Source organism: Maniola hyperantus, chromosome 6 (assembly GCF_902806685.2).
Source record: "Maniola hyperantus chromosome 6, iAphHyp1.2, whole genome shotgun sequence".
In the NCBI taxonomy this organism is placed as follows: Eukaryota; Metazoa; Arthropoda; class Insecta; order Lepidoptera; family Nymphalidae; genus Maniola; species Maniola hyperantus.
In genome coordinates this window covers 1,702,128-1,728,512 of record NC_048541.1, presented here as the reverse complement: position 1 = coordinate 1,728,512, position 26,385 = coordinate 1,702,128, and the positions used below count along the sequence as shown (strand labels likewise).

At 41.2% G+C, this 26,385-nt stretch overlaps 1 protein-coding gene across 1 annotated transcript; it reads right to left on the bottom strand.

Moving 5' to 3' along the window:
- Positions 1-572: 572 nt before the first annotated feature.
- Positions 573-26,127, bottom strand: LOC117983262 (periodic tryptophan protein 2 homolog). The gene is made up of 17 exons (XM_034969750.2): positions 25,964-26,127; positions 25,412-25,524; positions 24,354-24,448; positions 23,220-23,348; positions 21,636-22,069; positions 19,921-20,104; positions 18,301-18,468; positions 16,754-17,006; positions 16,278-16,425; positions 14,523-14,714; positions 14,032-14,177; positions 11,232-11,379; positions 10,240-10,383; positions 7,455-7,564; positions 5,475-5,623; positions 4,492-4,696; positions 573-728 (listed from the first exon to the last, which is right to left on the bottom strand). The coding sequence occupies exons 1-17, from the start codon at positions 25,979-25,981 to the stop codon at positions 596-598; spliced, it is 2,769 nt and encodes a 922-aa protein (XP_034825641.1). The 5' UTR covers positions 25,982-26,127; the 3' UTR covers positions 573-595.
- Positions 26,128-26,385: the final 258 nt, after the last annotated feature.

Here is a 26,385-nt window from a genome sequence, read left to right as displayed (position 1 = left end):
TCGGGCGGCGTGTCACGTGGCGAGTGGACGTCCCTACAAGAGACATATGTCAGGCGGTGGGCGTCTATCTGTTGATATCTGGTAATAAATCCACGCAATTGCATACCGAGCTTACCTACTAAATGACTAATAACATATTATCCATAATTCCATACTAATATTATAAATGCGAAAGTGTGTCTGTCAGTCTGCTAGCCTTTCACAGCCCATCCGTTCAACCGATTTTGACCGAAACTTGGTACAGCGATAGCTTGCATCCCGGGGAAGGACATAGGCTACTTTTTATCCCGGAAAATCAAAGAGTTCCCACGGGATTTTTAAAAACCTAAATCCACGCGGACGAAGTCGCGGGCATCGTCTAGTAATATTATAAAGAGGTAAAGTTTGTAAGTTTGTTTCTAAGGAGCAATCTCAGTAGGTAATCTCTGGAACTACTGAACCGATTTTGAAGTAAAGTAAGTCCATCTAAACTTAGCCTTAAACTTTTTTAAATAAAAAAACAACCACTATAGGTTATCAGTTATCGCTTAGTAATACTAGGCTATTAGAGTTTCCCAGCAATAAAAGCCAACTTTAAGTAAAATTAATCATTTATTCAGTCGGTATCCTCGTCAGAGAAGGTGCCACGTCCGCTCGAATTTTCCGAGTCCATGGCCACGTCTTCTTGCTTCGGAGAGAGCTCGCCCACTGACTTTATACAGCGGATTGTGTACTTGTTGAAGTCGCATCTGGAACAACCAAATATAGGTTCAAGAAAACTGTGAAGGTCTGTACGCTTAGTATAAGATTTTACGTCTCGCCAACGTTGATAGTATTTGAGAGTCGAAACACAATAACATCAAAGTAAAATGGATCGTAAGATCCTTGAATTGAAGTCAAAAATTCAATACCATTGATTTTAATTTCGCAACGTTTTCGCTTGGAGCGCTGGCTGTAGATGTGTAGACAAACTTGAGCTTTAAAACAAGGCACGTTAAGATGCAGTTTACTATAGCGCTAAAGTGTTTCAACACTCGAATACTATCAATATTGGTAAGACATAAAATATCGTACTAAGCATACTGTTTGCACGTGTATAAGTCCCGCAAACTATTGCGCTGCACCATTTCTCGTTGACATCGAAATGACGTCATTTTGACATCATTTGACGTATATTAAAGTAAAAATATAACAGCTCGAAACTTCAGTCTAGTGCTGACGTCATTAAAATGGCGGCCACGCGTGTTACTTTGTGGGACTTATAACACACGCAATCGCCATTGTACTGACTGAAGGAAACTTTGGTAACTACATACTCGTAGGTACCAAAGTTTCGTTTGTACATTGTAACTCGTAGTCGTTCTCAAATACTCAATACTCAAATACTGCTTCAACTTAGTTCGAACAACCCACTCGAACCCGAGGGAGGTACAGCTGAGCTGAATTGCACTTGTTCGAAACCAATATCATAAAAGTTTCCCAACTGTTCAAGTGGTTATTTTCCTATTACACCAACCAACGCAGGTACAAATTGTGGTAGTTCAAAGTTTGGCACATCGGCGTAAACCAAGAACTTTCAACCTGGTTCCTCCTTCATATTTCTACCATCGTACCGCAAGACTTCGACAAGGCCTGCATCCGCACGTAGTTGAAATTCCACGGACACGTACGAAGCTATATGCTTCCTCGTTTCTTATCCGAAATTTTGTATAAAACGTTGCTGTATCTAACAAGATATACATTATAACACTACCCATCTTGTAATTAATGCGAAAGTGCGTTGCGTTTGTTTGTCTTTCAATCACGCTAACAGGCAAGCAGGTTTCCTGATGATGTTTTTCTTCACCGTTTAAGCAACACACATAACACCGAGACGAAAAGTTAGAGGTGCCATCGAATCCCCGACCCCCGAATACGAGGTCGAAGTCTGAACCACTAGGCTCGCACCACTAATATTAATAGTCAATACTTATCATACTAATATCCATGAAGGACGGTTATCTATCATTTAGACGCGACAGGCATGAGTCGGTCAGGGTCAAAACGTTTTTTTAGGGTTCCGTACCTAAAAAGGAAAAAGGAACCCTTATAGGATTACTTGGTTATCTGTCTGTCTGTCTGTCAAGACCCGTCAAGGGAATCAAAACCTACTAATAGTGTACTTCCCGTTGACCTAGAATCATGAAAATTGGCAATCAATGTCTTATAGGCTTTAGCACAAGCATAGTTCACGACAATTCACAGAGAGAAATTCCGAGGCTTCGACGTCACTGGCAGGCGTCAAATGTTAGTACATTTGACGCAGGCAGCCATAAAGTAGCCCTATTTTTCTTTGATTTAACGTCACCATCACCCCTATTATATCATTACCCCTATTGTTATGTGAAAGTGTGTTTGTTGGTTTGTCCTTCGATCACGTCGCAACGGAGCAACGGATCCACGTGATTTTTTGCATGGGTATAGTTTAAGACCTGGAGAGGGACATAGGCTACTTTTTATCCCGGAAAATCAAGGTCCCACGGGATTTTTAAAAACATAAATCCACGCGTACGAAGTCGCGGGCATCAGCTACTAGCCTAACATTTGACAAATCGTCGATTCAGGATCAAACCGAGAGTTCTCGTACTCTAGTTCACTCTGACACAAGTAAAGGGAAAATCAGAAAACAGTGAATTTAAGGGTAGGTGCATCACAAAAAAATTAAAGTGTATTTCTTATACAATAGTACGGAACCCATCGTGTGCTAGTCTAACTCGCACTTGGCCGGTTTTTGTAATTCGTATGACTATTCGCTTTACATAATCGTACGGTACAGGTGCGAAGCGATTATCGTCATGGTCTGCGATAGGTTTGATGGATCGCCGTGACGTTATCTAGAAACTAGCTGACGCCCGCGACTTCGTCCGCGTGGAATTAATTTTTTAAAAATCCCGTGGGAACTCTTTGATTTTACGGGATAAAAAGTAGCCTATGTCACTCTCCAGGTCTTTATCTATACCCATGCAAAAAATCACGTCAATCCGTTGCACCGTTGCGACGTGATTGAAGGACAAACCAACAGACCAACAAACAAACACACTTTCGCATTTATATAAGGGTACGGATTAACACATTATGCCGAGAATTTACTTATTTGATGTTGCTTTGAATGTAACAGACGGATCGGGCTGAAATTTGGCATGCAGATAGGTATTATGACGTAGACGTCCGCTAAGGAAGGATTTTTGAAAATTCAACCCCTAGGGGTATCCCCCTTAGGGGTTTGAAATTTGTGTAGTCCACGCGGACTAAATCGCGGGCATAAGCTAGTTATATATAGATACATAGGACTTTCACACGCCTTGTTTAGAAAAGATTTATTATTTACTCCCTCATCTATAGATTAGTATTCATCATCATCATCATCATCAACCGATAGACATCCACTGCTGGACATAGGTCTCTTGTAGGGACTTTCACACGCCACGGTCTTGCGCCGCCAGAATCCAGCAGCTCCCTGCGACTCGTCTGATGTCGTCCGTCCACCATGGGGGACCTTCCAACATTGCGTCTTCCAGTACTAGGCCAACAAGGCGGGAACGTTATTGCTTGAAGAAAGGAGGGGTTTTTTAGTCGGTAGGAGTCCGGCACTATGTCCATGAGGATTTTCCCCTCCTACGAAAAAAAAAAAAAAAAAAAAAAAAAAAAAAAAAAAAGTACGAGGTCGCCATTCCAGCACCTTGGGACCCCGACGTCTATCGGTTTTACGAACTGCCCATAGATTAGTATTATCCTCAGTATTTTCCTCTGAGTGCGTTATCAATTTTATCATACACTTGACCTTATCCAAAAACAGTGTGAGCGTTATCATAGCGCGTGACGAATTATGTAATCACAAATCCATCCATACTTAATATTATAAATGCGAAAGTGTGTCTGTCTGTCTGTCTGCTAGCTTTTCACGGGCCGGCAGTTTAACCGATTTTGATGAAATTTGATACAGAGTTAGCATACATCCCAAAGAAGGACATAGGCTACATTTTATCCCGGAAATTCAAAGAGTCCCCACGGGATTTAAAAAAAATCTAAATCCACGCAGACGAAGTCGCAGGCATCATCTAGTTCAGTAATAAATTAATTCAGTCGCCAAACAGAACAGCTGCTGCCGCCATCTTTAATCGAGGTGTAGCCACTATTCCTGGAATTTCACAAAAATGACTTACATTTTGCTAAGCTGCAAATATTTCACGGTAAGAACTTTCTCCAACGCCAGAAGTACGCTTTGAGGAAACTTCTTCTTCGCCGTCACGATACTCTTGACCCACACCAGAAGGTGCTCTTAATGTCTGCTGTCTTCTAGAAGACGCGCTATCGAGCTCAGAAGATCTTATAACCTACCTTGAACTATGTAGTAACGTTTGCGTTACTTTCGTCGGTGTTTAAAATGGCCGCCAAACAGAACAGCTGCTTTAGGGCCGCCATCTTTAATCAAGGTGTAGCCACTATTCCTGGAATTTCACAAAAATTACTTACATTTTGCTAAGCTGCGAGTATTTCACGGTAAGAACTTTCTCCAACGCCAGAAGTACGCTTTGAGGGAACTTCTTCTTCGCCGTCACAATACTCTTGACCCACAACAGAAGGTGCTCCAAATGTCTGCTATCTTCTAGAAGACGAGCTATGGAGCTCAGAAGGCGGTGTGTATAGTCCTCTTCTAAGCTTGCTACTGTTAGTTCGACTGAAACACATCATTAAAATTTGACGACCTCCCTGGCGCAGTGGTGAGCCCTGTGGCATTATTAGTGGGAGGTCGCGGGTTAGGGAAGATTTGGAATTTTATAATGTCTAAATTTTCTCTGGTCGGGTTTGGTGAGAGGCTTCGGCCGTGGTTAGTTACCAGCCTACCGGCAAAGCTATGCAGCCAAGCGAATTAGCATTCCGTTACGATACCGTGTAAAACCAAAGAGAAGGGTTTCATAAAAAGTTTCCATCTTAGACTGCATTATCACTTACCACCAGGGGAGATTCCAGACAAGGACTAACTTGTATCTAAATATATTAAAAAAACTATTATTGATCAAAGTGTAATAAACGATTTGCTACTAGAAACTTTTAAAGACAGATAACAAGGTTTTAAATACAGACAAACAGGTACCTATTTAAGCATACAAAGATTTTTATTTTATTGTCTCGCAAGGGGTGAAAAGTAGAGTATTAAACTTGGGGTAATGATGTCTAACTGCCGCACTCAGAGTCGCTTAATCGTTACTTAAGGTATTAATTAGTATGGATAAGGAATGCCTTAAGTAAGGATTAAGCGGCTCTGAGTGCGGCTGTTAGTCTTGGGCGCCCCTTAACCCCGCCCTTCACTCAGAATTCTAGATGCAACACCCTCGCTACGCTTGGAAGTTACTCTAGAATCCCTTGTTACGCGTGGGATTTATCAGCCCGTGACGTAAGACATTACATTACCCCCATGGGGAAAAATCTACTATTAACGTTTTGTATATACTCACTGTCAGCTGGCGGAACGGCCTCTACGCACTGTTGAATGACGTCATGTTCGTTCAGCTGCAAGGCTCCTATCAGCGCGGGGCCCCAGGATTTCTCCCCCAACAGCCGTCTGACCGCTAGTGGGGTTGAACCAGTCTCTAATCGATAGGGCCTGACCGGGAAAAACGGAAATATAAAATTGCTGGGTTTTGTGGTAGAAACCTATTTAATTTAATTTAATTTAATTTAATTCTTTATTTAATAAGGCAACAAAGACCCATATTTTGTTAGTACACATATAATGCTTAAAAAACTATGTTAGTATATTTTGTTAGTATAATGCTTAAAAACTATGTTAGTATAAACATTTTATTATTATTTTATTTTTACAACAGCTATCATAATAGGGCGCAAACAATTAGACTTTGGGATCACTCTCAAGCCCTCGTCCGGTCAATACTCTGCGTATTTACCGGACGAGAACTTGAATGAAATGCTGGAGAATTGGCGTATCCAGCTTTCCCGCCATCATATTCAGGATACTGTTGGAGCTCGAACGCAGCCTTGCCAGGATGGATGACGTCCTTTTCCTTATTATGGCATAGAAATCATCCGTTCATGCTTCTGCAAACATGCCTGACGCCGAACAAAACCGCGGCAAGCCCAACAGTATCCTGAAACCATTGTTGTATTGCACCCTCAGCGTGTCGAGTGCCTTTTGAGTGTAGTTAGTCCACAGGCCCCCCGTGTAGAAGGTTTGACAGTAAGCTTTAAATAGCGTAATTTTTGCTTCCTTCCTACAGCGGGCCTATTTCAGATATAAATCCCGCAAATTGCTATTGCGCTGGAACCATATCTCATTAACATCAAAATGACGTCAGCCAAAATATAAATATACCATCAGCTCGAAATTTCAGTCTAGTGCCGACGTTACTAAAATGGCGGCCACACGCATTAGCAATTTGCGGGACTTATAGCATGTGGTAGCCAGACCATGTGACGTCATTTTACTCTTTATCTCGGAAAATTGTAATTCCTACGAGATTATAAAACCTAAATACGCGGACCAAGTCGCGGGCATCAGCTCTATGCATGGAGAGAAGTTAGTATAGGACTATCTCTGTTACGTGTTCCCATACAAATGACAAAGACAACTGAGCGTTAACCATTTTGAAAGACCACTGGAAAAGTCACTGGGCGTTAACCATTTTGAAAGACCACTGGAAAAGTCACTGGGCGTTAACCATTTTGAAAGACCAAGCAATCACAAACAAACCAATGATTTAGAATGTTTTTGAAAACCTTCTAAATCATTAGTTCTTGTGGAACCAGGGAGCATAGACACTGGTCGGCTCCTTGGTTCCCCAGGGACTACGGCACCCTACCGTTTTCTACCTATTTGTAAATTTGGCTGAATAAAAGGTTTTTATTATTACTAGCTTATGCTCGCGACTTCGTCCGCGTGGACTACACAATTTCAAACCCCTATTTCACCCCCTTAGGAGTTGAATTTTCAAAAATCCTTTCTTAGCGGATGCCTACGTCATAATAGCTATCTGCATGCCGAATTTCAGCCCGATCCGTCCAGTAGTTTGAGCTGTGCGTTGATAGATCAGTCAGTCAGTCAGTCAGTCAGTCAGTCAGTCAGTCAGTCAGTCAGTCAGTCAGTCAGTCAGTCAGTCACCTTTTCCTTTTATATATATAGATTATCATATATTATTTGCTCTCACGCCCGTGTACAAAATAGATACATATCAAAGCCAAAAGAGTTGTAATATACTTACATACATAAAAATAAATAAACCTAGTATTATTATTATTATTAAAACATAATGCAGAAAACATAGGTTCGTTTGTGATTGGTTGGTCACTCAAAATGGTTAACACCCTCTGAGTTTTTTGTCTTTATCATTTGTATGGGATCGCACGTAACAGAGAGAGTCCTATACTACTCTCTAAATAGAGTATAGAGTATAGTTCTGTACATGGGAACGAACACAAACCTGAAGGTTCCATCCAAGCCGGCGTTTTGGCTGTACAGCAGAAGACCTTCCGTCGCAGCGACACCGAAGCTCTCGCCCGTCGGGGAGAACCGGACACAGTGCACTCGCACCTGGGAAAACATCCTATATGTTCATTTTTTTTTTTTTTTTTTCATTCAAAGTTATTAGTTTTTTTTTTAAGAATATTAGCCATTTTAGCGTTAAAACTACCGTGAGTGATTTCCATTATAAATACTATCTGTCCCGGCTTACTCACGTGTGTAGTCGACGTTAGCCCGACTAGTTTCGAACCCATCCGGGGTCCTTTTTCAAGGGAGTCCGTCCGCGCACGCGCCGCGGTTTTGACTGCGGGACGCACGTGCCGCGTGTGCTGCGTGTACTACGGGCTCACGTGCGTCCCGCAGTCAAAACCGCGGCGCGTGCGCGGACGGACTCCCTTGAAAAAGGACCCCGGATGGGTCCCGGCTTACTAACGTCGACTACACACGTGAGTAAGCCGGGACAGATAGTATTTATAATATTAGCCATGTTAAATGACTAATATTCCCTTTACCTCTCCAACTAAGCATGAAGCTTGTGCTAGGAGTAGGTACGACAATAGTGCAACGGGCGGGGTTTGAACCGTCGACCTTTCGGTTTTCAGTCCACTCCTATACCGGTAGAGCTATTGAGGCTCGAGGCTATTATAAAACAGTTTTGGATTTATTCCTCGATTATCGTGTGCAAACAGGTTTTTTTTTATAGATATAGCGAGCAAACGAGCAGGCGGGTCACCTGATGTTAAGTGATTACCGCCGCCCATGAACATTTGCAGCACCAGAGGAGCCGCCGATGCGTTGCCGGCCTTTTAGGAATGCGGTAGGTTTTAGGATGGCGGGTGTATGTGTACAAATGGCTATTTATCTCAGTAAATATCTTGCTAATCCTAATAATATAATAAATGTGAAAGTGTGGATGTTTGTTACTCAATCCCACTTTGTAACCACTAATGATCTTACCTATCCATCTCTTACCCTTTACCTCCCCTCCTTCGTTTCATACGTACCTCAGGTTTAACTCTCCTATCTGCCATGTAAATTAAAACTACCTGACTATTCATAAACACTTGTAAAAAGTTTACATGAATAAAAAAACATTCTATTCTATTCTATTCTATTCATGTATCCCGCCATCACTCCCAGCAGTCTCACGTTGACGTCACCCCCTTCCAACTCCTCCCTATTCTCGACGAGTGCCATATTGCCGAACTCTGTCAGACCATATATCCGTGACTCACGCGATATATCGGTGATTTCCCCACTTTGTAACTACTAATGATCTTGCCTATCCATCCCTTACACTTTACCCCCCTCCTTCCTTTTATACGTACCTCAGGTTTAACTCTCCTATCGGCCATGTCTCCCGCCTTGACTCCCGGTAGTCTCACGTTGACGTCACCCCCTTCCAACTCCTCCCTATTCTCGACGAGTGCCATATTGCCGAACTCTGTCAGACCATATATCCGTGACTCACGCGATATATCGGTGATTTCCCCACTTTGTAACTACTAATGATCTTGCCTATCCATCCCTTACACTTTACCCCCCTCCTTCCTTTTATACGTACCTCAGGTTTAACTCTCCTATCGGCCATGTCTCCCGCCTTGACTCCCGGTAGTCTCACGTTGACGTCACCCCCTTCCAACTCCTCCCTATTCTCGACGAGTGCCATATTGCCGAACTCTGTCAGACCATATATCCGTGACTCACGCGATATATCGGTGATTTCCCCACTTTGTAACTACTAATGATCTTGCCTATCCATCCCTTACACTTTACCCCCCTCCTTCCTTTTATACGTACCTCAGGTTTAACTCTCCTATCGGCCATGTCTCCCGCCTTGACTCCCGGTAGTCTCACGTTGACGTCACCCCCTTCCAACTCCTCCCTATTCTCGACGAGTGCCATATTGCCGAACTCTGTCAGACCATATATCCGTGACTCACGCGATATATCGGTGATTTCCCCACTTTGTAACTACTAATGATCTTGCCTATCCATCCCTTACACTTTACCCCCCTCCTTCCTTTTATACGTACCTCAGGTTTAACTCTCCTATCGGCCATGTCTCCCGCCTTGACTCCCGGTAGTCTCACGTTGACGTCACCCCCTTCCAACTCCTCCCTATTCTCGACGAGTGCCATATTGCCGAACTCTGTCAGACCATATATCCGTGACTCACGCGATATATCGGTGATTTCCCCACTTTGTAACTACTAATGATCTTGCCTATCCATCCCTTACACTTTACCCCCCTCCTTCCTTTTATACGTACCTCAGGTTTAACTCTCCTATCGGCCATGTCTCCCGCCTTGACTCCCGGTAGTCTCACGTTGACGTCACCCCCTTCCAACTCCTCCCTATTCTCGACGAGTGCCATATTGCCGAACTCTGTCAGACCATATATCCGTGACTCACGCGATATATCGGTGATTTCCCCACTTTGTAACTACTAATGATCTTGCCTATCCATCCCTTACACTTTACCCCCCTCCTTCCTTTTATACGTACCTCAGGTTTAACTCTCCTATCGGCCATGTCTCCCGCCTTGACTCCCGGTAGTCTCACGTTGACGTCACCCCCTTCCAACTCCTCCCTATTCTCGACGAGTGCCATATTGCCGAACTCTGTCAGACCATATATCCGTGACTCACGCGATATATCGGTGATTTCCCCACTTTGTAACTACTAATGATCTTGCCTATCCATCCCTTACACTTTACCCCCCTCCTTCCTTTTATACGTACCTCAGGTTTAACTCTCCTATCGGCCATGTCTCCCGCCTTGACTCCCGGTAGTCTCACGTTGACGTCACCCCCTTCCAACTCCTCCCTATTCTCGACGAGTGCCATATTGCCGAATTCCGTTAGGAAGCGACGGTTTATGAAATCCTGAAAAAGATAGAACAGGAGAGATGAAAACTTTATTACTTTTTTAGCCAATTAAGATTATGAAAATCGCCCAAGAGCGAGTCTGACTCCCACACGAAGGGTTCCGTACCATCCTACAAGAAATAACACTTTTTTTTATCATGCCGGCCATTTTCAAATTTTTATTATTTGTTAACGATAATGATGGGTGATAATGATTAATTACGTAAACTTACGAGAAACAATAGCACACACATACACACATTCTGTGAAAATTCCAACTCTCTACCTATTACGGTTCACAATATACAGCCCGTTGACAGACAGACAGACAGACAGACGGACGGATGGACAACGGAAGCTTAGTTGGTCCTTTATTGGCACCCTTTGGGGTACGGAGCCCTAATAATAATCTAAAATATAAAAGGAAAAGGTGATTAAATTTAATTGATGATTTTGTAAAGTGGTGATAATAAAAAGAATACCCGGCTAAGTTTGTTGTGGGCTCTTCTCAGACCTGGGCGCGTTTGGAACCCTCGCAGCTTTAGTTTTAAGTTTGCGTGATAATTATCACCACTATATCTTACAAATCCAGCAACTGACAATCGAAAAGAGTAATTTATTACCTATTTTGAATAAATCATTTGACTTTGCTGACTGACTGACTGAATGACTGATCTATCGACACACAGCTTAAACTACAGGACGGATTGGGCTGAAATTTGGCATGCAGATAGCTATTATGACGTAGAAATCCGCGAAGAAAGGATGTAGAAAAATACAACCCGTAAGGGGTTAAAATATGGGTTTAAGCTATTGTAAAAAGCTATTGTAAGCCATAAGCTAGTGTAAAAAAAAAATAGGCTTACGTTAACAGCATCCAAAGATCTGTTTTGCGTGATCACAAACTTCTTGATAAGGACGGATTCTTTGACGCTGTACAAGCACACGTGTTTGGAGTTGCCCGCGCCGAGGATGGCAGCACCGTCCGCTGAGTAGCATATAGTCGTAAACGCCCTGAAAATACATGCTCCTGATACAAAACTTTCTTTTCACTTCTCTTACTCGTAAAGTTCTTCTTTACGATTGGTGTAAGCGGACTAAAATTGCTTTATATGCTCTCATAGAGTTCATGAAAAATTCTATGGTGCCTGAACCAGCCTCAACGGAGTCTTTTGCTATTATGCTCTCCTGGTACTTAATTCGTGTAAGTTAGTTGGTGTCACGTCAAAAAACTGTTGTTTTGCAACCCTGGTACAGATTTTCAAAGTCCAATTTTGAGTACCTAAAGTTTAGTATACTGACTTAGTTTTCAGCAGTTTTCCAGGAGTGACCAGGTCCGTGTCCGCTCTGCCAGATCCCAGGTCGTTTCTGCCCTCGATGCTTCCCGTCTGATCTGATGTGATCACGTTGAAGAACGATATGTTGCCGTGGATGTATTGCGTAACCGCTCTCTCTTACAAGATAGAGCGTGAGAGACAGAGAAAACACAAATATGTTTGACAATCAATGTAAACCCTGGTACGGAATATCAAAGTCCTATTTTGAGTTAAGTTTAGTTACTGACTTAGTTTTCAGCAGTTTTCCAGGAGTGACCAGGTCCGTGTCCGCTCTGCCAGATCCCAGGTCGTTTCTGCCCTCGATGCTTCCCGTCTGATCTGATGTGATCACGTTGAAGAACGATATGTTGCCGTGGATGTATTGCGTAACCGCTCTCTCTTACAAGATAGAGCGTGAGAGACAGAGAAAACACAAATATGTTTGACAATCAATGTAAACCCTGGTACGGAATATCAAAGTCCTATTTTGAGTTAAGTTTAGTTACTGACTTAGTTTTCAGCAGTTTTCCAGGAGTGACCAGGTCTGTATCCGCTCTGCCAGATCCCAGGTCGTTTCTGCCCTCGATGCTTCCCGTCTGATCTGATGTGATCACGTTGAAGAACGATATGTTGCCGTGGATGTATTGCGTAACCGCTCTCTCTTACAAGATAGAGCGTGAGAGACAGAGAAAACACAAATATGTTTGACAATCAATGTAAACCCTGGTACGGAATATCAAAGTCCTATTTTGAGTTAAGTTTAGTTACTGACTTAGTTTTCAGCAGTTTTCCAGGAGTGACCAGGTCCGTGTCCGCTCTGCCAGATCCCAGGTCGTTTCTGCCCTCGATGCTTCCCGTCTGATCTGATGTGATCACGTTGAAGAACGATATGTTGCCGTGGATGTATTGCGTAACCGCTCTCTCTTACAAGATAGAGCGTGAGAGACAGAGAAAACACAAATATGTTTGACAATCAATGTAAACCCTGGTACGGAATATCAAAGTCCTATTTTGAGTTAAGTTTAGTTACTGACTTAGTTTTCAGCAGTTTTCCAGGAGTGACCAGGTCTGTATCCGCTCTGCCAGATCCCAGGTCGTTTCTGCCCTCGATGCTTCCCGTCTGATCTGATGTGATCACGTTGAAGAACGATATGTTGCCGTGGATGTATTGCGTAACCGCTCTCTCTTACAAGATAGAGCGTGAGAGACAGAGAAAACACAAATATGTTTGACAATCAATGTAAACCCTGGTACGGAATATCAAAGTCCTATTTTGAGTTAAGTTTAGTTACTGACTTAGTTTTCAGCAGTTTTCCAGGAGTGACCAGGTCTGTATCCGCTCTGCCAGATCCCAGGTCGTTTCTGCCCTCGATGCTTCCCGTCTGATCCGATGTGATCACGTTGAAGAACGATATGTTGCCGTGGATGTATTGCGTAACCGCTCTCTCTTACAAGATAGAGCGTGAGAGACAGAGAAAACACAAATATGTTTGACAATCAGTGTAAACCCTGGTACAGATTATTATCAAAGTGCTATTTTGAGTTAAGTTTAGTTACTGACTTAGTTTTCAGCAGTTTTCCAGGAGTGACCAGGTCTGTATCCGCTCTGCCAGATCCCAGGTCGTTTCTGCCCTCGATGCTTCCCGTCTGATCTGATGTGATCACGTTGAAGAACGATATGTTGCCGTGGATGTATTGCGTAACCGCTCTCTCTTACAAGATAGAGCGTGAGAGACAGAGAAAACACAAATATGTTTGACAATCAATGTAAACCCTGGTACGGAATATCAAAGTCCTATTTTGAGTTAAGTTTAGTTACTGACTTAGTTTTCAGCAGTTTTCCAGGAGTGACCAGGTCTGTATCCGCTCTGCCAGATCCCAGGTCGTTTCTGCCCTCGATGCTTCCCGTCTGATCTGATGTGATCACGTTGAAGAACGATATGTTGCCGTGGATGTATTGCGTAACCGCTCTCTCTTACAAGATAGAGCGTGAGAGACAGAGAAAACACAAATATGTTTGACAATCAATGTAAACCCTGGTACGGAATATCAAAGTCCTATTTTGAGTTAAGTTTAGTTACTGACTTAGTTTTCAGCAGTTTTCCAGGAGTGACCAGGTCTGTATCCGCTCTGCCAGATCCCAGGTCGTTTCTGCCCTCGATGCTTCCCGTCTGATCCGATGTGATCACGTTGAAGAACGATATGTTGCCGTGGATGTATTGCGTAACCGCTCTCTCTTACAAGATAGAGCGTGAGAGACAGAGAAAACACAAATATGTTTGACAATCAGTGTAAACCCTGGTACAGATTATTATCAAAGTGCTATTTTGAGTTAAGTTTAGTTACTGACTTAGTTTTCAGCAGTTTTCCAGGAGTGACCAGGTCTGTATCCGCTCTGCCAGATCCCAGGTCGTTTCTGCCCTCGATGCTTCCCGTCTGATCTGATGTGATCACGTTGAAGAACGATATGTTGCCGTCTAGCGTCGATACCGCGATCTAAAATAACGAGAATATTGATATAACGAGAATACCTACTCGTATAAGAACTTTAACGGTCGAAATCAGTACCCTTATAAGTTATAATAAATGTGAAAGTGTTTGTTTGTTGGTTTGTCCTTCAATCACGTCGCAACGGAGCAACGGATCGACGTGATTTTTTGCATGGGTATAGTTAAAGAACTGAAGAGTGACATAGGCTACTTTTTATCCCGGAAAAATCAAAGAGTTCCCATGGGATTTTAAAAACCTAAACCACGCGGACGAAGTATAATAAAAGAAACAGAAAGAGAGAGAGAAAGAGAGAGAGAGAGAAAGAAGAGAAATAGTTTAGAAGTGATATACCTCTTCACCATCAGGTCTGAAGGCGACTTGCAAGGCGTCCGCAGTCAGCTGTATGGTATCACAGTCAGAGCTGGTTTCAATGCAGTTCCAGAGTCGCACGGTCTTGTCCCACGAGGCTGAGGCGAGACGAGAACTGGAGAGGTTCGGACTGAAGGCCAGACTTGCTACTGGGGCTTCATGGCCTCCTAGTACCTGTGGATTAACAAATATGATACTGATTGTATAGTAATAGTAAAATGGTTTTTGTTTCGTTTAAAACTAACGTTATCAAAATTTAATTTTCCCAAATAAAAAAGCTGTTGGAAGACATCTCTCTATAGACGAATTTTTTATTAAACAACATTTTTTGACGTTTACAGTGCTACCAGATTTTTATGAAAAATAAATAGTGCGGAGGGCAAAAAGAATCACCTACTGAATTGGTACAGTAGCTACGGATAACTTAGGAAAGGTTTCTAACATTGTGAGCCAATGGTTCGGAGTTAATGTCATAAAAAAACTCAATCATCTGCTGTAAATTGCTTAATAATATCTAAGACTACCTAATTACTCAATAAAATATATATTTACGTAAATCATGTCCTAAAACCCTTTTTTTTATCTACCTCTGCATACTTATTTTATTTTAGTAATTATTTACTAGTTTTATAATGCTTCCTTTTTATTTTGCTTGTGTGAGCTCAAATTAAAATGGAGAAGCGGGAACTGGTTCATAGACTCATTCACATGACACAACTGAACCACATACATCACTATCATCTTAAATATGGTATCATTATTTTACGATTTGACATTAGCTAATGTCAAAACGTGTTGTTTAATTAAAAATCCGAGTATAGTAGAAATAAGTTGTCCTTTGTGCACGTCTTTTTAACCGACTTCCAAAAAGGAGGTGGTTCTCAATTTAGAGGATGCTTCCGTGGTGGTCCCATAAAAAATTCTGGATCCAACTCCTCAATCCTGATGCTGCAGGGTTACTGCCCCCCCTAAGTTATCAAGATTCAGGAAAGGACAATAACGGTTATTTTAACTATCGATTAGTTAATAAACAGTTTAGTCTAACCTCAAGCAGCTTGCCAAACTTGATGGACCACACGAATATCTCGAACACATCCTGTCCTCCCGCGGCACACAGCTCGCTGCTCGAGTCCACCGCAACGCATCCGAATTGCACTAGACTCGGTGACGTCAGAGTTCGCTGAGCTTCACCATGACCTTACAAGAGTTCATTCTAACCTCAAGCAGCTTGCCAAACTTGATGGACCACACGAATATCTCGAACACATCCTGTCCTCCCGCGGCACACAGCTCGCTGCTCGAGTCCACCGCAACGCATCCGAATTGCACTAGACTCGGTGACGTCAGAGTTCGCTGAGCTTCACCATGACCTTACAAGAGTTCATTCTAACCTCAAGCAGCTTGCCAAACTTGATGGACCACACGAATATCTCGAACACATCCTGTCCTCCCGCGGCACACAGCTCGCTGCTCGAGTCCACCGCAACGCATCCGAATTGCACTAGACTCGGTGACGTCAGAGTTCGCTGAGCTTCACCATGACCTTACAAGAGTTCATTCTAACCTCAAGCAGCTTGCCAAACTTGATGGACCACACGAATATCTCGAACACATCCTGTCCTCCCGCGGCACACAGCTCGCTGCTCGAGTCCACCGCAACGCATCCGAATTGCACTAGACTCGGTGACGTCAGAGTTCGCTGAGCTTCACCATGACCTTACAAGAGTTCATTCTAACCTCAAGCAGCTTGCCAAACTTGATGGACCACACGAATATCTCGAACACATCCTGTCCTCCCGCGGCACACAGCTCGCTGCTCGAGTCCACCGCAACGCATCCGAATTGCACCAGACTCGGTGACGTCAGAGTTCGGAAGTTGCGATATCTGCAACGTACACACTTGTAAAACGTTACATTGCATTACAGAGGCGGGAGGGAAGGTTCCAACAATGCGTTACGTAACATTGTTTTTAAAAATCTAAGTAAGAAACTAGGGAATTAAAGTCTCTTTAAGTGGAGAAGTCTTTTCGTTTGTGTTTTCCTGGACGTCCCTTGGCCTTTTGCAACATAATTGTGACTTTTAGGTAAAAAGGATCACTTGGATGTTACGTATCGTTGGAGGGTTTACAGAAAAAGTTACGGCGCATTACATGGGGGGTAGGGAGGGTCGAAAAGTTGGCGGAGAAAGGGGAATATTAATCATTAAGTCTTACCTCGTAAGATCATAACACCTCACAGTCCCATCCAACGACGAGGAAACGAAGAACTTCTTGTTGGCGCTGAACACCAGACTGGTGACGGTGGACTTGTGTTCCGCAAAGGTCACGAAGCAGAAGCCAGAGGTCGTGTTCCACACCTTGACCTTGCCGTCGTACCCGCCCGTCACGATGTACAGGCCGTCGGGCGAGTACGCGAGGCACGTCATGTCTAGCGCGTGGCCTTGCTGCTTCATCACGTATTGCTCACCTGAGTGACAGATGTATCAATTTTAGGGACTTGTTCCAAGTTTTAATTCTTTTTGACTGAAAATTCATCCTACCAATGCCCCATTGCCGGCCCACTATACGTAGCCAGCACGCCTAATATGCGCACCACGAGAAAATTTTGTCTACGCATTTACTCGTCTTATTTGTATGAAAAAACACGAGATAATGCGTAGACAAAATTTTCTCGCGGGGCGCATGTTAGGCCCTCAGGTCTCCTTTCAGAATGAGAACGGTTTGGCCTTAGTTTACCACGCTGGGCAAGTGCGGATTGAGAGACTTCACATCCTCTATGAATGATACTATCTAATGAGAAAATGAAAGGTATTTAATGTCTTGGGAATAAATGAGGTGTACAAACCTCTAAAGGAGAAATGAGAGGACTTGAATGAGGGATTGACTGGATTTCCTCTGTATTGAAAAACGATAGTCGTCTCTGTATAAATCGAAAGTTGTCTATCGATTACCCTTCTTTTATTGTTTTAACTACGCAATTAAGGTGACGCAGGACGCTCGACCGAAATTGGCAGCGCACGTGGGTAACATGTTTGCTTTTCACTTGACATTGTATGAGAAAGTTGAGAGGCACGATGATTTTCACTGAAATCAAGCGCGCGAAAAGGGTTTAGGAAGAGTATTTTTGAGAAAAACCTGCTGAATTTATGTTTGCAAAGTAAAGTTATTTCAAGTAATGAATAAATAAACTACGTCTAATGATAAATTGTTTTAGAATTTTCATATCCCTAATCTTATTTATTTACATCCAAAGTTGTCATTAATTTAGTGTTAAAATAGGAATCTTTTGAGCCTCGTAACTTTTAAATTAATAATTTTTTCAATGTTTTATATATCAATAAACCTAGATAATGACGAGATAAATCGATATAATTCTTAGTTTTGTGCGTACAATATCGAATATTGTTGTAATTTCCCTCCTACGTTTGTATGAAGAAAGCACCGAACTGAGTCCCCTTAAGTGAAGAAAGTGCAGCAATCAAACTCACTACAAAACTTACATATATAAATTTATTGGCCTGTAGCATTGCATAAGGTGTTAGAATTTCTTGTATCAGACATGTTTTTTTTTAAATAGCGAGCAAATGAGCAGGCGGGTACATTTGCAGCACCAGAGGAATCCCAATACTTTGCCGTGTTTTCAGGAATTTGTTGATCTACCCCTTGCACAACCCCTTGTCGTAATCTAGTGGGAACACATGTGGAATGGAGTGAGAATGGAATAAAATTATCGCAATAAATGCCGGATTCCAGATACTTACTCTGCCACTCCCAAACGAGCAGCTGTCCAATGTTGGGACAGCCGAACGCTATCCAGTCCCCTTGCGCAGACATTGCAATACTGCTAATCCTGTGTTCCGATATACTGAGCGTGTGGATGAGATTCACGTCCGGCATCTCGTGCAGGAAAAATATGCCGGTTGAGAAACCTATGACAATGGACACAGGTTAAAATCATAGAATACTATAAATGTATTTTAATAAACTATAAATACTTTTATATTTTCATCAGTACCCTTATTATAAATGCGAAAGTGTGTTTGTTTGTTGGTTTGTCCTTCAATCACGTCACAACGGTGCAACGGATTGACGTGATTTTTTGCATGGGTATAGATAAAGACCTGCAGAGTGACATAGGCTACTTTTTATCCTGTAAAATAAAAGAGTTCCCACGGGATTTTTAAAAAACCTAATTCCACGCAGACGAAGTCGCGGGCATCAGCTAGTAAATTTATAATTAATAACTATTTAAGTATGTAATCTGTAAAACAAAATTGTAATCCTATTTGGCTTTATTTTCAGTCTGTTATTATGAAAAATTATATTGTATGTATCGCTGTTGATTGCAAATAAACGAATGAAAAAAAGAACATTACTACGTAAAGAGGCGACACTCAGACTGAAACCACGCGATGCATTTCCGGTGCGTTACGGCACCGCAATTTCCGTATTGGGTGCCAACTGCCTCACGGGCACTGTTGCCGCTCCGGCAGAAAGTTAGCGTTGCAACGCACCATTTTTCCCCGCCTCGTTTACACATAGTTGTTATTGTAGTAGTAGTACAACAACAATTTCGTTATGTTTTTTTTTTTTTTATTCAGATACAAGTTAGCCCTTGACTGCAATCTCACCTGGTGGTAAGTGATGATGCAGTCTAAGATGATAGCGGGCTAACCTGGAAGGGGTATGGCAGTTTTTATTAAACCCATACCCCTTTGGTTTCTACACGGCATCGTACCGGAACGCTAAATCGCTTGGCGGCACGGCTTTTGCCGGTAGGGTGGTAACTAGCCACGGCCGAAGCCTCCCACCAGACCAGACCAGAAATTTAGAAATTATAAAATTCCAAACCCCTGCCAGGAATCGAACCCGGGACCTCCCACTATTAAGACCACAGCGCTGACCACTGCGCCAGGGAGGTCGTCAAAATTGTATCCAACATTATTGCATAGTCTGTCTGTCTGTCTGTCGGTCTGTTACGAAACCTACAGGGTACTTCCCGTGGACTTATAGAATCATGAAATTTGGCAGGTAGGTAGGTCTTATAGCAGACATTAGGGGAAAAATCTGAAAACCGTGAATTTAGGGTTATACATCACACAAAAAAAATTAAATTGTGGTCATGAACTAATAATTAATTTATATTTTCAATTTTCGAAGTGCGATAACTATAATATTAAGTGGGGTATCATATGAAAGGGCTTTAGCTGTGAATTCAAAAACAGATTTTTATTGATTTTTATGCATCATAGTTTTTGAATTATCGTGGAAAATATCGAAAAAATAAGACTGTAGTACAGAACCCTCGGTACGCGAGCCTGACTCGCACTTGGCCGGTTTTTTTTCAATGGAAATGTGATTAAAATTAGCACATAACATACCTGTAACCAATATCTTAGTACTCTTATGGTAGGCAGCCGCAGACACCCTACACTTGTAGTCCGCATTTCGTATCGCGTCGCCGATGTAGTGTCGTCCTAACTTCTTATATAACAGCCTCTTATCATCTACTTTTGAATCCTTCTTCTCATTTTCCGATTCCATGTTCGCGTCCTGATCACTTTCCTGTATTATTATCATCATCATCATCATCACCATGATCAACTCATCGCTTGCTCAATACAGAGCAAGGGTCTCCTCTCAGAGTGAGAAGGGTTCTTGGCCATAGTCTACCACGCCTGGCCATATGCGGATTGGTAGACTTCACACACCTTTGAGAACATTATGGAGAACTTTCAGGCATGCAGGTTTCCTCACGATGTTTTCCTTCACCGTTAAAGCTAGTGATATTTAATTACTTAAAACGCACATTGCTCCGAAAAGTTAGAGGTGCGTTGGAGGAGGTGTATCAGAGATAGATACATACTTTTTATCCTGCAAAATCAAAGATTTTCTCAAAACCGGGATTTCTAAAATCCTAAATCTATAGGTACAGATAACGTGAATTTTTTTTAAAGGGTTTTTAAAAACTTAAATTCATGTGGACGAAGTTGTGAACATCATATTCTATTCGGTATAGAGATAGCTTGCATCCCAGTAAAGAGGGGCGTTATTGGCTATTTACGGCAACGGTTAATCAACAGTTACTTAGTTTCAATACCGATATTGTTAACCGTTGCCGAATATCAGTATCAGAGTTGTGTTTCAACTAATTTAATATGCGCAACGCGCAGCGGTTTCCGTAGTAGTAACTAAGCTAGCTGCCGTATCAATACCGTCTGTATAGCTAGCGCGCGCATATTCACTAAAATAAAACCAATTTTACTTTCATGAATATCGTGAAGTAATCACAACCTTAAGTTCATAGTAGTAAAGTTTAATTTGATCATTGACATAGGTCAAACTATAGTGGACGCCTGCACGAATAGTTTGCCACAGTCCAGTTAACCAAAAACATTTCATAAAGATTGATAAACCAAAGAGGACCTTATCTCTATTACTCTAAGGCTAACTGTATTTAGAATGATAGATCAAAGTGTAATGGACAAGTACTTGTACAGTTAAGCCTTAGCGTAATAGAGATAAGGTCGGTTTTGGTTTACCAAGTTCTTAGTTACTAAGCCGGTAGCCAATAACCGCTCCTTCTCAGCTTTCAGTGAAAGAAAGAAAGAGAAGGCATAATTATTGCGTTTCTAGTTACCCAAAAACCAAACAATGCATTGTCGGTTGCCAGTTGGCAGTGTTGCGTTGTCAGGTGGTTATAGATGATAACTGAAAACCGTTGCTAGCTACGACAAATACCGCTACGGTACGCTATAGGCACGGCAGCGGTTTTCAGTTAAGTTAAGCTATAGCGGACACATGTCTACATCCCAGAGATGGACATATAATACTTTTATCCTGGAAAAAGTGTTTTTCTAAAAACCTAGACCCATGCAGATAACGCAAATCCCCACATGATTTTTGGAAAACCTAAATCCATGTGGACGAAGTCGTGAACATCATTTATTTGTCACAGAGATAGCTTGCATCCTAGATCCTACATAATATAATACTTTTTATGGTACCTTGAAAATCAAAGTGTTTTTCTAAAATCCGGGATTTCTTAAAACCTAAATCCACGCAGACAAAGCAAAATAAAATCAAGAACACTCACATATTCCTTATCCTTCTCAATAACATTCCGTTCATCGACGTCATCGTCTTCCAACTCCGCTTCCTTCTGGAGCTTCCTTCGTTTCTGATGCGATATTTGCACCGCTGACGTCACCAGATCCTCCGAATCTAAACTAGCCTCCCACAAGCAAACCTGACCATTACGGCTAACAGTGATAAGGTCCAAACTCCTCTGTTCAAAGAAGACACCCACGATCTTGTCCGTGTGTCCACTTAACGAATACATGCTGATGTTGTCTAGGTACTCTGAGGTGTATATCTTGGTCGTGGTGTCCTTGGAGCCAGCGGCGAGTAACTTGCCGCAAGTCGACCAGTCCAGGCAAGTGACTTGGTCGTGTGCCTTTTTGAATACGCGCTTCATTATGAAGGAACGGAACTCGCCCGTGAAACTACTTGGTGCCGTCATTATGAATACTGGAAGTCGAAAAAATTATATATTATGATGAGAATAAAATATGAAAAATGAAAATGAAAAAATGAAAATGAAAATGAATATGAAAATGGAGGCATGTATTATATTTTTTAGGGTTCCGTATCTCCAGAGAAAAAAAGGAACCCTTAATGGGTCGCTTCGTTGTCTGTCTGTTTGACAAGACCCGTCAAGAAAATCAAAACCTATAAGGTACTTTCCGCGTTTCCGTTGACCTAGAAACATGAGAGGCAGGTGGCAATGTCTTATAGCACAAGTAAAGAGAAAAATCAATCTCACCCATGACCGGTTCGTTTTAAAGAATATGAAGTCCCACATCTCCCACATCACTTCATCACGCTGAAAAACACGCGCTCACACAGACGCTCACATACATGCACACACGAACCGGTGTGGTAGTGTGAACCATTAAAATACCGCTAAGCACACTAGGCACCGCCAAAAATAACCAAAAGTAGGTATAGCGCATATCTGCGGTAGTAGAGCGGTGCGGGAGGGGTGGCAATTGTCACAAGTTGACGAATCACTGAGCTTTCGCGTCACGTCATCACACCCCTCCCGCTCCACTACCGCAGGAACCTCTCAGTTATGCGCAGTGTTTCCATGTACACGGTAATTACCGTAGATGCACCGTAATTCAGCCCTAATCTACCGTCAAGGTAATATGGCCATTACCTTGACCGTGTCACCGTAATACAAAATCACGTTAAAAATTCATATTAGACTGCGTAATACGAGTACGAATCTCAGTCACCTAAGCATATTTCGTAATGGCAACATTTCTCTTGCTCGCGGTTTAAGCATCAAATCTCAGCAATCTATTTTCATCCTTATTCAAGCAATTAGGATGGAGTAAAATGTAAAACTAATGAGATTTAACAAAATATTAATATTTATAAATCCGTATATGAAAAAGATATTGCTATGCTAGGAGAATAATATTAATAGTTGATTAAAAAGCAAATTCGTGACGTTTTTTCTTTTAAAAATGACACGGTAATTTACACGGTATTCTTTTAGCTAATCCACCGTAATTTAATCTAGAAACACTGTAATTTTAACCCTTGAACACGGTAATTCTCGATTTACATATGGAAACACTGGTTATGCGTCATGCCCGTATCACTTACATACCTGTGTCATCGCAGCATGCTGCAAACAGATTTCCATCGGGGCTAAACTTGACTGCATTGACTTGCTGCTTGAACTTGTATCTGTGTATGACGGTGCATGTTAGCAGACTTATCATTTGCGCTTCACCCTCTAAAACAATGTTTCACAATATAAGTCCTGCAAATTGCTATTTCGCTGGAACCATGTCTCATTAACATCGAAATGAGGTCATTTTGACGTCAGCCGAAATAAAAATATACCATCAGCTCGAAACTTCAATCTTGTGGTGACGTCACTAAAATGGCGGCCACGCGCATTAGCAATTTGCGGGACTTATACGGTATTTGACAACTAGTCAAATCAGTAACTTTTTATCAATCGTCAAAACACGCACTTAGTATGCGAGATTCTATGAAATACTGGAATGTGACGTCACATCATAATGCCCACGGAAAACGCCAAGAGCAAGTACCGAACGGGCGTGGGATAAGCTATTTTTTATCCCGGAAAATCAAAGTTCCTACGGGATTTATGAAAAACAAATCCATGCGGAAGAAATCGCGGGCTATTATGTAGCAATCTTATTACATAAAGAAGCGATCTAAAGCAAAGTATATGGAATCTTTTACAAATAACCTTTTTAAACGTACCTACGCAATTTATATATTGTATACAAAGTGTCATTACGTATTTTATACAAAGATCCACAAGAAAGTATTTTCTGTATTTTAGACTATATACCTTAAAAACAAAATTGGTTTTCACTGAACCGTTCTATTTCCCAAATCGACGTTCGCATCTTCTTTTATTGGAAACCAAATCCATTTATTTTAGAAACTACAAAGCGTTGTCATTGTTCATTTAATTCTTGTTTAATCCATAAACAAGAATTAAATGAATTTCTTGTTTAGTCCATAAGGACTAACTACAATCACACCATTAATATAAGTCATGATGCGTGCTAAATATTTTTAAATAACCTAGTATTTAATGAAATGCATCAAATAGTTACATAATTGAAAGATTAAAGGTGATAGATATGTGCGAATAATTATACAGCATGCTCGTAAAATTATACCTACAGCGGTCGCGTTCTTACAATTCAATCAATAGAATATCAATGTTAATGTACATAACATAACAAAAAATCCTTACTTTCATTAATTGCAAGTAGAAGTGATCCATTTGGCGAGACATCAATTGCTGTGTAATTAAAATGACTCTCGATTGGCAGTGTGTTGCTTTTATTTCTGGGAATAAACAAAATAAATTCTTTTCATAAATTCGTTTTTTTTTTCAAATTTATAGCACTTGGCTGCAATCAGATCTGTGGGCAAGTTATGATACAGCTAAGATTGAGCATGCTTGCCTTAAGTGGTACACAATATAAATTATTATAGTCCATCACAGCGCTGAGTTTGTGCTCAAAACTTAAACTCACTCAAATTATCTATTCAGATAATTAACCTGTTAATTATCTGAATAGATATTTGACCTGTTAATTATCTATTCAGATAATTAACAGGTCAAATTTTACACTTACTGATGGTCATAACTGTTAATTTGTAAGATGATATTATAGTGGTGACGGTTAATACGTACTTAAAACTAAAACAACGAGGGTTCCAAACACGCCCAGGTCTGAGAAGAGCCCACAACAAACTTGTGCTTGCTCTCAAGCGGCTCATCCCAGAACTTACTGTACAGATATTCATACGGTTTTCACCAATAGAAAGAGGAGTTATCTTTTTTTATATACAGAACCTTGCCCAGCCCTTACTGCAATCTCACCTGGTGGTAAGTGATGATGCAGTCTAAGATGGAAGCGGGCTAACCTGGTAGGGGTATGCGAGTTTATCTAAATTTATAGCCTATAATTTATCATTATTTTGCGAAAATCCATACTAATATTATAAATGCGAAAGTGTGTCTGTCTGTCTGCTAGCTTTTCACGGCCCAATAGTTTAACCGATTTTGATGAAATTTGGTACAGAGGTAGCTTACATCCCGGGGAAGGACATATGCTACTTTTTATCTGGGAAAATCAAAGAGTTCCCGCAGAATTTAAAAAACCTAAATCCACGCGGACGAGTCGCGGGTATCATCTAGTAAGCTATATAATATGATGATAATTGTGATCTAGCTATAGAAGATCAGTGCTACCTGTGAGGAGCCGAGGGCTGCTAGTTTGTAAATAGTTAGAGAAAACTTACTGTTTAAGATTATATACTGTAATTTTATTGCCAACAGGACTGATCACACAATTCCCATCATTTGTGAATAGTATATCTCCTCTCCGATAGACTGTGCCCAGCAAATTTTGAAACTGAAATGAAAAAAGAAATTAATAACATATCTATTTGGCAATAAAGTAGAATTTTCTTTTATTTGTTCACTTCACTTTACTAATCACAAAATGGGAACGATTCTCTTGTACACAATCACTAAACTATGGCCTCCTGAAGGTATTTTCTGACAGGATCGACTGCCAGTACTTGAATCACTGTTGTATGATTCACGTGCTGGCAAATCGATCCTGTCCTAATTTAAATAGTTATAGATTTTTTACTAACAAATAGGTTTAAGTTTCGTGTAATTACTAACACTAATATTAATAATTACTAACAATTAGGTTTAAGTTTCGTGTAATTACTAACACCAATATGATCCCTGTTGGTCGAAATAAAAACATTTTATTTATTTTATTTATTTATTTATTATTTAAACTAAACTTAATTAAGATATAAAGTACAGAAAAAACAAACCTTATAATTAAACTTCATGGCCAATTGAGTATATACAACTTTTGCGTTTTCAAATTATTCATTTATAATCATCTCTAATTATTCAAGTACCTATATGAACAACCTAAAATAAAATTTATACCAAAACACGCGCTCGTAAACACCACAAACACAATAGCTTTGACAGTGACATTGACAGATCGCACCAACCACCACGTGAAAATGACATTGACGGTTCACTAGAAAGCCATAAAGCAACATAAGAAGAAGACATTTGACGGAAATTGGAAATATTGGACTTGGACCCATCGACATAGGAATACACCGTAGTAGTTGTACTACGAAGTAGTACTTAGAAATTCTTTGAGTAGTACATACAAATCACAAATTCTTTGCTTGGACCATCTTGGACTCTCAATGGACCTATTCTCAATATAAATGGA

Bases quoted from the DNA above. Each gene is read 5' to 3' on its own strand.
- LOC117983262 (XM_034969750.2), bottom strand. The intron at 22,070-23,219 runs GTATGTAAGTGA...TTCGACTTCCAG, and splicing joins AGCATGCTGCGATGACACAG to TATTCATAATGACGGCACCA. The intron at 14,178-14,522 runs GTATATCACTTC...TCGTTATTTTAG, and splicing joins TCAGACCTGATGGTGAAGAG to ATCGCGGTATCGACGCTAGA.